Below are 14,880 nucleotides of genomic sequence, written 5' to 3'. Positions count from 1 at the left end.
GGCTGATTGTTTAGTTTATTAATATGAAGTGAATTACTAACTCCTGATGACTGGTAGGTGGCGTATGTCGCCACTCTACGGGCGTGCATCTTCTACATCACGCTCATCAGCATCCCTTCTATTTGATTGGCTGCTTACATTTTTATTTGCGGGCTGTCACCACTGTCTCACAACAGTGCCTTCGCTGTGATGGGAGGGCGCGGAGAATAGATGGGCGACTGCCTCGCTAGTTTATTCAAGGAGGAAGATAAAGGTATGAGAGGGGCAGGGCATGGAGAACAGAAGTAGGCTAGATTAAATACAAGTAAAGGATCTCTTGATGATTCTTAGATCTAGGGCTGTTTATTGACTAGTGTGTATCATAATCGATTGACTGCAAGGGAAATCATTTACACGTTTTATTCATACTATCATTATAATGCGGAAGGCATGTCTTGTAAAGTGACATGTCACGACAGAGCGATAATATCAGCGTAGTCGGTCGATAGCGAAGTATTAAGTGATAGGCTTATACGGAACAAAATAAACCGAGGAGAAGGCGAACTATGAACCGAAGATGATTTCTGCTAAGAAAACTCCGGAAAAGAGTCGTTATCCTATTCACGATATGGTGTGGCACAACAAACATCGGAAGCTGGAGAAAGCGCTATCCGCGAACGAGCAGGTGAGGAGTCTTCGGGCGACAAGTCCTCGTCTATCTGGTTAAAAAAAAAGCGTGGGCCGTGCCAATAACATGTGGATAGGTTTAGGTTAGGTGTACCATCTAGTGTGACCACAGTTCACCGAACTGTGAGCTCGTTGATTGAATTGAACGGTAGGAGGTGGTGGAAGTTACATATGTTTCAATAGGTGGCTACCTGGCATGACTTTACCTCGAGAAATTATCCCATGCCAAGAAATAGCGCAAACCTCGGTTGAAATGTGTTTCCAGCATTGTCGTTCAGTGGGAATCTGAAAATGTGTCGAGGCTTTGCTACAATTTCTTACGAGGTCATTGTATTTGGCGAGCACATCATGAACTTACAACATTGTAACGTTTATTATTCTTGAAATCATCTACTCTAGCCTACTCCAGGATTCCATTACTATTTCCTTGCTATTTGTGACATTTTTGCAAGCTGTGGCTGTGCGTGTGTAAAGCTGCCTGTAATACTGTTTCGTGTTGTGTCCAATACTGTACCTTCCCACCACCTTAATGAAGAGGAGGAAACCGTGGGAGACAATGCAGATAATGTGGGCGAATTGATGCACAATGATGGAAATAATACCAGCCTTGCCTTGGCTGTCAGAAGAGGATGTGTGGTTATGCCATGTTTACTATTTCTATGATATCTCCATACCTACAGAATGAAATTGCATAGGCGTTCATGTATTCTTTCTGGGATGCACTGTCGGAGCATTTCAGCCAGTCACTCCATTTATTTGAACCCAGAAATATGTAGAACATGATGCATGCATGCAATGGAAATGGGTACTACAGGACGGACTGATGGACACAAGGCATGACAGACAGACATCTGAAAAAATACTATCTTAAATGAACGACCTCTGCAAGAATATGGGATACCTAGCACATTACATAAGAGGTTTCATGCAGTTTCCCAGCCACACAGACAATTCGGTGGGATGAATAAGACAGAACTGGAAACCTCGTAACCTGCACACTATGCACAGATTTGAATTCAGATTTCTCACGAGGATCTGCATTATTTCCAGAGCCTTATTATTTCCAGCGTGACTAATCACATGCATTTATAATACAAAGCCTATCATGCTCGGAATTGTATATTGACAAGACATGGTAAGCAATGGCGAGAGTGCAGGTTTTAAAGGACATTAGACTGAAATGCCAGTTCCCTGTTCTGCTGCCTATTATACACCAGGTTGATGTGCAGTACAGGCTTGGCTTCCCTACTGTAACACTGTCACATCAACATAAGGGCTGTGGTTGTTTTTCCACTCTGAATCTGAGCCAAATAAACTGTTTAAAGGGGAATATTTGCATGCCCTTCATATGACACCTTATTTACAAATATAAACATTGATCGGACATTCGTAAGACTAGTTTACTCTCACTCACGTCGCCGAACCTGACTCAAATGTCATGCACTCTCATATTTATGTACAAATCCAAATGCAACTTTATTTGACAGTGCACGCCGTTAAAAGGTAGGGTAAACACTCGGACCTCGCACCTCTTGGCTCGGATGCAATGCTATGCAGAGCACTGTGATGCTGGTGATGATTCAAGCCTGAGCCCCGTGGATTATGACTATATAAAGCACCCCCAGTTGATGTCATTTACAGGGTGCTGACAGATAAATCCTGGCCTCTCTTGGCAAAGCCTGCAGGCTTATAGAGGTGTGTTTATGGCTCCATCAGGGGAAGAGTTACACTGGCTGGCCAACTGTCTGTCTGGAACTCCCAGACTGACTGGCTGGCTGTATGGACGGCCAAGTGTGCACGCGTGGATTGGATATGGCCCGACGGTGGTTGCATATGTGTCAAGGATCAATGGTATCGAAAGGAGTGCAGAACGCAAGAAGTGCACAGGGTGTAGGGAGCAAGTGCATGCAGGGTAAGCAATGCTTGCGCCTCTGTGAGGGAAGAACAGAGAAGTGCTGCACCAGGAGAGACAGAAAATGTTATTGGTATTGGGTATCAATGTAACGACCGCGCAGTGAAAAGGGAAGCCGGGAAGGAGAAGAAGATGCACTTAAAAGAGCAAAAGTAAAACATATAAATTGAGCAGGGAGGAGAGTGAAGAGGGGGAGCTCAATTTGCAGCTTTCTTTAAGCAGTGTCATAAAACAAAGAGGGATTCTGTGAAGAGAGAGAGCTGACAACAAGGTAGAGACAAAGAGGGATAGCCAGAGGTTGTAAAGTAACATGAGGATGCAAGTGGGATAGTGAAGGGAGGGAGGAGGGAAAGGGAGGAAGGAATAGCAGCACTGTGCAGCAACATATCACCATATCCTGATCCAACCACTAAAAATGCATCCCAGATATGATTGAAATGGAACACGGTCCTTTTCTAAAAATGACTTCCCCATCCTTCCTCCAAAGAGAGGCGAGGTGGGGACACCACCACCGCCAGCTCTCCCCCACCCCACCACCCCTCTCCCCTGCCCACTTTCCTCACTAATGTGTACGATGCTCACAGGCTCAGCTGGGCGATCATGTTAACTCAGCAGTCTTAAAATCTGATTATATCATACTGGGTGGAGACTGGCCTCATAAATTACATTGTCTTCCTTCCTCTTTTGTCTCTGCTATACCATCTGTCTAGCCCTGCCTGTAATCTACAGTACATTTCCCTGACCCGGTATACTGACCATCCATCCTCCCCTCCGTCTGTTTCTCACTCACGCACCCATCGTATCTTAGTTTTCCCCGAGCTGTCCCCTCTTCTTACCTCTACAGAGTAATGAAACTCTACACTAATTGCAGCAGTGCAGTGTCACTAGGGATAAGGATGTGATGGGAATAGATTTAGTTAAATTGTGGAAAGCTTTTAACCGAGCGAGAGGACAGAAACAGACAACAGTATTCCTTAAAGATTGAAAAGATGTCCCTGTTAATATTGTGTTGCATTGTGTGCTTGAAATGGGAAAGAGGAAATGAATGATACTTCGAGGACCATATCTGATTTCATTACTGTCTGGCCTGCCACATAAATGGTTAGCCAACAATGTTGTAAGGTTCTGTATTTATTTTCTTAGTCAACCTTGTGTTCTGTTTCGTTGTGTTCTTGAACGTAGCCCTGTTTCTGTGTGTTCTTGAACGTAGCCCTGTCTTTCATTTTTGTTCATTGATTTCACCTGTTAGTTACTCACCTGGTCTCATCAGCTCCTTATTTAGTTCAGTTCATTCTGTTTGTGCCTTTTGTGAGGTATTGTTCGTTTTGACTCTACTAAGCCTTTTCCCAGCTCGTTTGTGAGAACCAGTTATAGCCTTCAGTCCTAGTTTTGATTCATCTGCCTGTTTGCCTACCTGTGTTTGACCATTGCCTGCCTGTGACCACGATTCCTGCCTTCTGCGAAGGAGAAATAAACACCTGCCGCGCTCTGCTTGTGAATCTACACCTTTTTCTCCCTGAGTATTCATTACAAATGTAGGGACACACTTACAGTATATTTGTATGTGCACGCACACACACACACACGTTGTAAATAGCTATGCATAAAACTGAGGTTAGTACTGAATTCAACCTTCAATTCTCCCCAGATCACAGACATTGTTTGTGATATCCTAATCTATATCAACCATCAGACATGAAAAGAGTTGTTCCACAATAGCCATGGTGTTTCCTGAAACACACAAGCCCATAAGACAGTCCAGTTTCTGTTCCGAACATTTTTGTATTGATGTTTGCTTAACCACGTCATCTAGTTGTCATTTGATTATGCAAATCCAGGGTATTTTCATCTTCTATTCCGTGCATGAGAACAAATGTGAAGTTCCTACCTTAGAGATAATAGGTTCCTCCTCGCTTTGCATTGTGGAGGACTTTCCTCTATCTGCTGTTTCTCTATTCACAACTTCCCCCTCCCTTCACACAGAATACCATCTGTTGTCTCCTATCGCGGAGCAAAGTAATGCATGTCATTACGTTAGTCTTATGGTGGTCTGACAAGTGACAACAGTGGTTACGAGACACGTTGCCAATATAATGTGTCTTAAAAGTTTTAGAGATTTAACAGTGAAACGTGTAGCATAATGGTGGTTTGACATTGGTTTGAAACGCTAACACAAGTGTGAAAACATCAATAGACGGATTGTGAGGTTTAGTGGTGATTCAACACTAAAGGCTGTCGCCGACTGGTTTTCCATTGGTTTGAATATTATCCCAAGTATAAATGTCGAGGTGGTCATTTCACCCCCATTCTTTAGTGTTGGAGTCTCTTCAGTCGGACATGTATCAGAGACAAGTGCTGTCTGAGGCACTGCACCGCACAAGTTGCGTCTGTTCTCGAGGAGCAGGAGGGAGGAGGAGGGAGAGACACACATCTCTCCCCACCCTGCCTGTGACAGGTTCACTGACCAAGGCAGAGTTATTTCACCCAGCTCTATCCTCCCTCAGTCCCTCTGCTGCTTTCATCTTGTCTCTGCCCAGCCATCCTTCTCGCTCAGACTCTCAGGCTCCAACTACTCACTCCTGCTCTGGCCTCTTTTTCTCTCTCTGGCCTGCATTTGGTGGTAGAGAGATGGTAATGATATTTAGTTATTTTGAGATATTTATAGGTCGATCACACACATGCATCTGATGGTGTGGTCTCATTTGTATATGCCCCACTTACACCATACACTCACATAGAGAATGACTACATAAAGATACATTATCCCAAGCAAGTGTATAACGTTTGGCTATAACTAGGCTATAACTCTCCTACGCATATTGAAAATGGATCAATCACAGTTGTACATGTTAACCCCCAAATTGAAAGAGGATAACACTGAAAATAAGGGGGACAATTTGACCCCCCCTTCCCCCCCCTCCCCTCCCAATGAGCACACATATGATTCTCATGCATGCATCCTCCACCCACCACAAACATATTTTGGTCTCCAAATGAAAGATTGATGTTGGTTTAAGTAGCTGCCAGAGAACATTAAGGCGAAGCAGAGAGAGTACAGGAGTAGATAGTCCAGACAGAGATGTCTATCAATTATGCAGTTTCCACTGAGAGGGAGAGAGGGGAGGACCGAGGGATGGAAGGAAGGATGGCGGAGGAGGGAGAGAGGGGGGGGCCAAGAGAGGGACGGAATCAAGGATGGCGGAGGAGAGGGAGAGAGGGTAGGACCAAGAGAGGTACGGAATCAAGGATGGCGGAGGAGAGGGAGAGAGGGGAGGACCAAGGGAGGGACTGAAGAATGAAGGATGGACGGAGCCAATGAGAAAGTGAGAGAGCAGGCACTACGAGGCAGTCAGTGGATAAAGAGGATGAGCAGAGAGAATGGGATGACCCCAGTATGACATAATATCCTTACTATAACTACCTGGGCCAGTTGATTCTGTAAATGCCTCAGAGTAGGAGTGCTGATGTGGGATAAGGTCCCCCCCCCCAGGTGTATTTCATAGTATTCATTATGATCTAAAAGGCTATAAACTAATCCTAAATCAGCACCCGTACTGAGACTTTAACTAATGCCTGACCTGTGGGTGTGTGGGTCTGTATGTGTTTGTGTTAGATAGTGGGGCTCTATTTGTGGGCTGTTTGTTGGTCAGAACCACATTGTTCACATGTGAATGAGTAAGTGTGCCACTGTGTTTCAGGGTTAATGTGTGCACTAGTGTGAAGCCGTGAGGATGAGGAGGTGTGGACCCTGAAGTGACATGTCTGTGTACCACAACAGAAAAGTGTTACATTTGAGTGCATTGGTTTAGCGTGACAGTTCTATACCGTAACTGACCAATAATGTTATAAGAGTGTTATTGTCGAGTGGTTTCCTTTTCTAGTATATATTTTTTAAATGTCAAATTTTACTGAACGGATAGAGAGAGAGGACTTGTGATTGTGTGTTTGATTTCTGTAGGAAAGTGTCTGCTGTTGTGTTTCTATTTGAGTGTCTCAATGGTGTAAAAATAACATCAGACTGGGTCAATGGGGGCCACTTGTCTTAAACAATAGGAGTTTCCTGAACACTCCCTCTCTATTCTCTCCCTTACTTACCACACCTCTCCGCCTCATAGTCAAGCCTTCTTAGAAGGCTCTTTGCTCTCATACTTAATTAGCTTTATAAAACGGGTGGGTCTAATCCTGAATTCTGATTGGTTAAAACCACATTCCAGCTGGTGTCTATTCCACAAGTTACCACTGATTAATCTATGACATTAAAATGCCTATTTACTCTGTTCCATCTGACTTCACAATCCACTGTCTCATCAGCCCAGCCAGGCAATTTATAAACTTGATCTTCACTATAAAAGCATCTAGACATTATCTCACATTTCTTTTAGAATAACATTTAGTTTTCAACAGCAGACATTTGTATAATCCTTGCTGTCTTTCTCAACGACATTTGCAACATTGTTTCAATATTCAAATTCAATCTCCTGCTGTCCCATAGTAATGAACGTGTCGGGACTCGTGACGAGACACAAGGCAGCTTTTGTCAGCCAGTCGAAATCATGAATCAGCATAATTTCTATGAATGTACTGTATAGAAAACAGGTCAAACGAAACAAAGTGCAGCTAGTTTGCAGTCTTTCCAGCTTCAGTTTGAAGTGATTGTGCTAGCTGTGTTGTTGGCTAGCTCCTCTGAACAACAGTGCCCCGACAAAAGAGCACATTTTCTATGCCAGGCGAAATCACACATCATTAACTCATTGTTGTGGATGTATCCAAATAAATGTCACTAGAAAACAGCTTAAACAAACGCAAATGCAGCTACTTTGCTGTTATTCTGTCTGCACTGTTTGACATGACAGTAAGTTAGCCGTAGTTGGCTAGCTAGCAATCCAGGGATAAGAACGTTGCCAGCCAGTATGGCAATAGAACATTTAGAATGAACGACTGGGTCGAGTCCATAGATATAGAACAGAAAGACTGAACGACTGGGTCGGGTCCATAGATATAGAACAAAAAGACTGAACGACTGGGTCGCGTCCATAGATCCAGAACAGAAAGACTGAACGACTGGGTCGCGTCTCTGGCAACTGAACCGCTCGAACAAACGACCATCTGGCTTGGGTAGCAACCCTAGATTTGTGTGTGGACTATATTTTGTGGAAGGATGAAATAGTATAAATGAATTCATCAAAATAAAGTTTTTAATGAAAATTTATAAATAATTATTTGAATATGTTGTTAACCCGTTGTATAAAAGTGTTAATGCCCTCGAAGCTGGTGATAATGCCCTCGAACTTCATCTCAGGCCTAACACCTGTGCCAATATATCCTCCAAACACCAGCTTCTCGGGCATTATCACCTAAATATTGTAGCGAATGGTGACAGTGCAACTCGCCTTGTGGCTTTTGAACCCGGGCCTCCCAGCCTGTAGGCAATCTTACTAACCACTGGTCCAACACACTTGCAGAGGTTGTAACGAGCCTAGTTAGACAACAATCGTTACAATAGTCCCCCTCAAATAATCAGAATACTACCACCATTTCTTGCTGCTCTTACTGTTTATGTACTTTTCACTGTTATCTGCCAGTGTCACTCAATCTTTCTTCCTTTCTTTCTTCCATCCATCAATCCATTCATTCTCTCTCTCTCTCTCTCTCTCTCTCTCTCTCTCTTTCCCTCTTTCTCTCTTTCCTCAGTGTCATCCCCAGGGCCACTTGAAGGGCCCTACAAAGCTACTCTGACATCAATCACTCACTACCCATTATTCAGTACACACACAGCCTACGCTACCACCACCCTCTCTATTTCACAGAGCAGTTGCCGCCACTCAACCAGCCCTGTCTGCTCCAACGCATAGCACACCTTCCTCCTCCTTCTCCCTCTCTCCCACCTCTTCTTCTCAACCCTTCGTTGCTATAGCGATACACCTCTATTCCCTCCCTCTATTCCCTCCACACCTCACCCTTCACCTCCGACAGTGCCTGTGTGGATTCCTCCTTCTGTTTTTCTGCCGTTCCATTCCTCTTCTCTCCGGCGTCCCCCCCCCTTTGGGATTAGGAGCCCCAGTTGTTGCTTACGATCAAGCGGTGGCATCACTAACGCTAATGCTGGGCTTGCTAATTACAGAGCAGGGCGTGGCCCCCGGGAGGCCCCTGGAGAGAGAGGGAGAGCAGCAGGGGAGATGAGGAGTCTCCACGTGGGAGGAGGGAGGCTGCTCCTGGTGAAAAACAACTCAGCAGCATCCCTATGATGTACTGTACTACACACTCGACAACAACACACTGCAAAGTACACTCGACACACCAACACCAACCATCAGGGCCGCACTGACCTGCACTGAGGCACACGTGAATCAAAGCACAAGCCCTCACACAACACAACAGTGTATGTGTTTTGTGATTTTGAAACATTTCCAATGCAAATATGAATGTACGTAAAGCTCGGATGGAAGTGTACCATAAAGCAATTCGCTTATTCCCTGTTACAACTGCTCCTCCCCTCACAACAGCACGCTTTATCCATCCATTTCCACGCGCTATCATTTCATCTATACATTTTCCACATGTGCCAGTTACGCAGATTCTGATTCCTCATTGTCGCTCCTTGGCTGCATCCCAAATGGCACCCTATTCCCTTTATAGTACACTGCTTTGACCAGGGCCACCACAGAGCTCTGGTCAGAAGTAGACCACAATCAAAGGAATAATGTGCCATTTGGGACGTAGCCCCAGTCGTCCTCTATCAGCCTCCCTCATTAGGATGCCAGCATGTGGTTGGTTTATTCTTGACCTTGGATACTGCCAGGTGCTCAAATGAACTTTTTTTAATCACAGGCCAGAGATCAGATTTATAGACATAGAGACTTGCTTATTTAGACCAACAAGACTGCAGAGCAGAGAGACTACATCAAACACACTGCAGTAGGCTACTAGACTATGATAGCTACTGTATCAAAACTGAGGCAGGAAGAGACAGAGAGAGAGAGATCAACTCTAGAGAATGACAGAGACGTTACATCGAGACACTTGTAGTGTAACTCGCTATATAAAGCCGACCCATCTAGAACACTGGCGTGCCCGTCATGTGAGGATGTGATAGCTCAATTATCACCTGTCTCTTCTCCTTCCATCACTCTCTCCTCCACACCTCCTCCACCCTCTCTCTCTATATATATTTGTATCTCTCTTTTTGCCAGATGAGCACCATGCCATACAATGAACCCACTTCTCTCCTCCCCCTCAGGTGGATGTGGAGACCCTGGACCCCCGGGGTCGGACCCCCCTCCACCTGGCTGTCACTCTGGGTCACCTGGACTGTGCCCGCCTGCTCCTCCAACATGGTGCCGACGTCAGCAAGGAGAACCGCAACGGATGGACGGGTGAGACAGAGAGGGGTAGGAGTAGTAGTACTGATAGTGATAGTAGTAATAGTAGTAGCAGTAGTAGTAGTATTAGTAGTACAGATAGTGGTAGTAATAATAGAAGTAGTAGTATTAGTAGTAGTAGCAGTAGGAGTAGTACTAGTGGTAGTAGTAATAGAAGTAGTAGTACTGATAGTAATAGTGGTAGTAGTAATATAAGTAGTAGTATTATTAGTAGTAGCAGTAGTAGTAGTACTGATAGTAATAATGGTAGTAGTAATAGAAGTAGTAGCAGTAGGAGTAGTATTAGTAGTACAGATAGGGGTAGTAATAGTAATAGAAGTAGTAGTATTAGTAGTAGTAGCAGTAGGAGTAGTACTAGTAGTACTGATAGTAATAGTGGTAGTAGTAATAGAAGTATTGGTAGTAGTACTGATAGTAATAGTGGTAGTAGTAATAGAAGTAGTAGAAGTAGCAGTAGTAGTACTGATAGTAATGGTGGCAGGTGTAATAGAAGTAGTAGTATTAGTAGTAGTAGCAGTAGGTGTAGTACTAGTAGTACTGATAGTAATAGAAGTATTAGTAGTAGTACTGATAGTAATAGTGGTAGTAGTAATATAAGTAAATCAAAATCAAATTTATTTATATAGCCCTTTGTACATCAGCTGATATCTCAAAGTGCTGTACAGAAACCCAGCCTAAAACCCCAAACAGCAAGCAATGCAGGTGTAGAAGCACAGTGGCTAGGAAAAACTCCCGAGAAAGGCCAAAACCTAGGAAGAAACCTAGAGAGGAACCAGGCTATGTGGCGTGGCCAGTCCTCTTCTGGCTGTGCCGGGTGGAGATTATAACAGAACATGACCAAGATGTTAAAATGTTCATAGATGACCAGCAGGGTCAAATAATAATAAGGCAGAACAGTTGAAACTGGAGCAGCAGCACGGCCAGGTGGACTGGGGACAGCAAGAAGTCATCATGTCAGGTAGTCCTGAGGCATGGTCCTAGGGCTCAGGTCGTCCGAGAGAGAGAAAGAGAGAATTAGAGAGAGCACACTAAAATTCACACAGGACACCGAATAGGACAGGAGAAGTACTCCAGATATAACAAACTGACCCTAGCCCCCTGACACATAAACTATTGCAACATAAATACTGAAGGCTGAGACATGATGGGTCAGGAGACACTGTGGCCCCATCCGAGGACACCCTCTCGGACATGGCCAAACAGGAAGGATATAACCCCACCCACTTTTCCAAAGCACAGCCCCCACACCACTAGAGGGATATCTTCAACCACCAACTTACCATCCTGAGACAAGGCTGAGTATAGCCCACAAAGATCAATGCCACGGCACAACCCAAGGAGGGGACGCCAACCCAGACAGGATGACCACATCAGTGAATCAACCCACTCAGGTGACACACCCTCTCCAGGGACGGTATGAGAGAACCCCAGTAAGCCAGTGACTCAGCCCCTGTAATAGGGTTAGAGGCAGAGAATCTCAGTGGAAAGAGGGGAACCGGCCAGGCAGAGACAGCAAGGGCGGTTTGTTGCTCCAGAGCCTTTCAGTTTTTTTTCCCACTCCTGGGCCAGACTACACTCAATCATATCACCCACTGAAGAGATTAGTCTTCAGTAAGGACTTAAAGGTTGAGACCGAGTTTGCGTCTCTGACATGGGTAGGCAGACCGTTCCATAAAAATGGAGCTCTATAGGAGAAATCCCTGCCTCCAGCTGTTTGCTTAGAAATTCTAGGGACAATTAGGAGGCCTGCGTCTTGTGACTGTAGCGTACGTGTAGGTATGTACGGCAGGACCAAATCAGAGAGATAGGTAGGAGCAAGCCCATGTAATGCTTTGTAGGTTAGCAGTAAAACCTCAAAATCAGCCCTTGCTTTGACAGGAAGCCAGTGTAGGGAGGCTAGCACTGGAGTAATATGATCACATTTTTTGGTTCTCGTCAGGATTCTAGCAGCCGTATTTAGCACTAACTGAAGTTTATTTAGTGCTTTATCCGGGTAGCCGGAAAGTAGAGCATTGCAGTAGTCTAACCTAGAAGTGACAAAAGCATTGATTAATTTTTCTGCATCATTTTTGGACAGAAAGTTTCTGATTTTTGCAATGTGACGTAGATGGAAAAAAGCGGTCCTTGAAATGGTCTTGATATGTTCTTCAAAAGAGAGATCAGGGTCCAGAGTAACGCCGAGGTCCTTCACAGTTTTATTTGAGACGACTGTACAACCATTAAGATTAATTGTCAGATTCAACAGAAGATCTCTTTGTTTCTTGGGACCTAGAACAAGCATCTCTGTTTTGTCCGAGTTTAAAAGTAGAACGTTTGCAGCCATCCACTTCCTTATGTCTGAAACACATGCTTCTAGCGAGGGCAATTTTGGGGCTTCACCATGTTTCATTAAATGTACAGCTGTGTGTCATCCGCATAGCAGTGAAAGTTAACATTATGTTTTCGAATGACATCCCCAAGAGGTAAAATATATAGTGAAAACAATAGTGGTCCTAAAACGGAACCTTGAGGAACACCGAAATGTACAGTTGATTTGTCAGAGGACAAACCATTCACAGAGACAAACTGATATCTTTCCGACAGATAAGATCTAAACCAGGCCAGAACTTGTCCCTGTAGACCAATTTGGGTCTCCAATCCCTCCAAAAGAACGTGGTGATCGATGGTATCAAAAGCAGCACTAAGGTCTAGGAGCACGAGGACAGATACAGAGCCTCGGTCTGATGCCATTAAAAGGTAATTTACCACCTTCACAAGTGCAGTCTCAGTGCTATGATGGGGTCTAAAACCAGACTGAAGCATTGCGTATACATTGTTTGTCTTCAGGAAGGCAGTGAGTTGCTGCGCAACAGCCTTTTCTAAAATTTTTGAGAGGAATGGAAGATTCGATATAGGCCAATAGTTTTTTTATATTTTCTGGGTCAAGGTTTGGCTTTTTCAAGAGAGGCTTTATTACTGCCACTTTTAGTGAGTTTGGTACACATCCGGTGGATAGAGAGCCGTTTATTACGACTTTTGATATTCCTTGGTTGGGGTCTGAACAGTTTATTTGTTGCAATTGCAAACGTAATAAAATGGTGGTCCGATAGTCCAGGATTATGAGGAAAAACATTAAGATCCACAACATTTATTCCTTGGGACAAAATTAGGTCCAGAGTGTGACCGTGAGTGGGTCCAGAGACATGTTGGACAAAACACACTGAGTCGATGATGGCTCCGAAAGCCTTTTGGAGTGGGTCTGTGGACTTTTCCATGTGAATATTAAGGTCACCAAAGATTAGAATATTATCAGCTATGACTACAAGGTCCGATAGGAATTCAGGGAACTCAATGAGGAACGCTGTATATGGCCCAGGAGGCCTGTAAACAGTAGCTATAGAAAGTGATTGAGTAGGCTGCATAGATTTCATGACTAGAAGCTCAAAAGACGAAAACGTATTTATTTATTTTGTAAATTGAAATTTGCTATCGTAAATGTTAGCAACACCTCCGCCTTTGTGGGATGCACGGGGTATATGGTCACTAGTGTAGCCAGGAGGTGAGGCCTCATTTAACACAGTAAATTCATCAGGCTTAAGCCATGTTTCAGTCAGGCCAATCACATCAAGATTATGATCTGTGATTAGTTCATTGACTATAATTGCCTTTGAAGTAAGGGATCTAACATTAAGTAGCCCTATTTTGAGATGTCAGGTATCATGATCTCTTTCAATAATGACAGGAATGGAGGAGGTCTTTATCCTAGTGAGATTGCTAAGGCGAACACTGCCATGTTTAGTTTTGCCCAACTTAGGTTAAGGCACAGACACGGTCTCAATGGTGATAGCTGAGCTGACTACACTGACTGTGCTAGTGGCAGACTCCACTATGCTGGCAGGCTGGCTAACAGCCTGCTGCCTGGCCTGCACCCTATTTCATTGTGTAGATAGAGAAGTTAGAGCCCTGTCTATGTTGGTAGATAAGATGAGAGCACCCCTCCAGCTACGATGGAGTCTGTCACTCCTCAGCAGGTCAGGCTTGGTCCTGTTTGTGGGTGAGTCCCAGAAAGAGGGCCAATTATCTACAAATTTTATCTTTTGGGAGGGGCAGAAAACAGTTTTCAACCAGCGATTGAGTTGTGAGACTCTGCTGTAGAGCTCATCACTCCCCCTAACAGAGAGGGGGCCAGAGTAGCCAAGTAGTAGTATTATTAGTAGTACTGATAGTAATAGTGGTAGTAGTAATAGAAGTAGTAACAGTAGGAGTAGTATTAGTAGTACGGATAGTGGTAGTAATAATATAAGTAGTAGTAGCAGTAGGAGTAGTACTAGTAGTACTGATAGTAATAGTGGTAGTAGTAATAGAAGTATTAGTATTAGTAGTAGTAGGAGTACTAGTACTGATAGTAATAGTGGTAGTAGTAATAGAAGTAGTAGTATTGGTAGTAGTAGCAGTAGGAGTAGTAGTACTGATAGTAATTGTGGTAGTAGTAATATAAGTAGTAGTAATAGTGGTAGTAGTAATAGAATTAGTAGTATTAGTAGTAGTAGCAGTAGTATTAGTACTGATAGTAATAGTGGTAGTAGTAGTAGTAGTAGTAGTAGTAGTAGCAGTAGTATTAGTACTGATAGTAATAGTGTTAGCAGTAATAGAAGTAGTAGTAGTACTGATAGTAATAATGGTAGTAGTATTAGTACTGATAGTAATAGTAATAGTAGCAGTAATAGAAGTAGTAGTAGTACTGATAGTAATAATGGTAGTAGTATTAGTAGTAGTAGCAATAGTATTAGTACTGATAGTAATAGTGTTAGCAGTAATAGAAGTAGTATAGTACCGATAGTAATAGTGGTAGTAGTATTAGTAGTAGTAGCAGTAGTATTAGTACTGATAGTAATAGTGTTAGTAGTAATAGAAGTAGTAGTAGTACTGATAGTAGTAGTAGTA

General features: G+C 43.7%; 1 protein-coding gene across 1 annotated transcript in view; it reads left to right on the top strand.

The window, feature by feature from the left end:
- Nucleotides 1-194: 194 nt before the first annotated feature.
- Nucleotides 195-14,880, top strand: part of LOC135552687 (ankyrin repeat domain-containing protein 13B-like) — a 46,808-nt gene continuing 32,122 nt past the window's right edge. Inside the window, exons 1-2 of the mRNA XM_064984457.1 lie at nucleotides 195-664; nucleotides 9,816-9,951. Of these exons, the coding sequence (XP_064840529.1) occupies nucleotides 557-664; nucleotides 9,816-9,951 (244 nt within the window). The 5' untranslated portion in view covers nucleotides 195-556. The remainder of the gene's footprint in view (nucleotides 665-9,815; nucleotides 9,952-14,880) is intronic.

Source organism: Oncorhynchus masou, chromosome 13, assembly GCF_036934945.1.
Source record: "Oncorhynchus masou masou isolate Uvic2021 chromosome 13, UVic_Omas_1.1, whole genome shotgun sequence".
Classification (NCBI taxonomy): Eukaryota; Metazoa; Chordata; class Actinopteri; order Salmoniformes; family Salmonidae; genus Oncorhynchus; species Oncorhynchus masou.
This window is presented reverse-complemented; position numbering and strand designations above follow the sequence as displayed.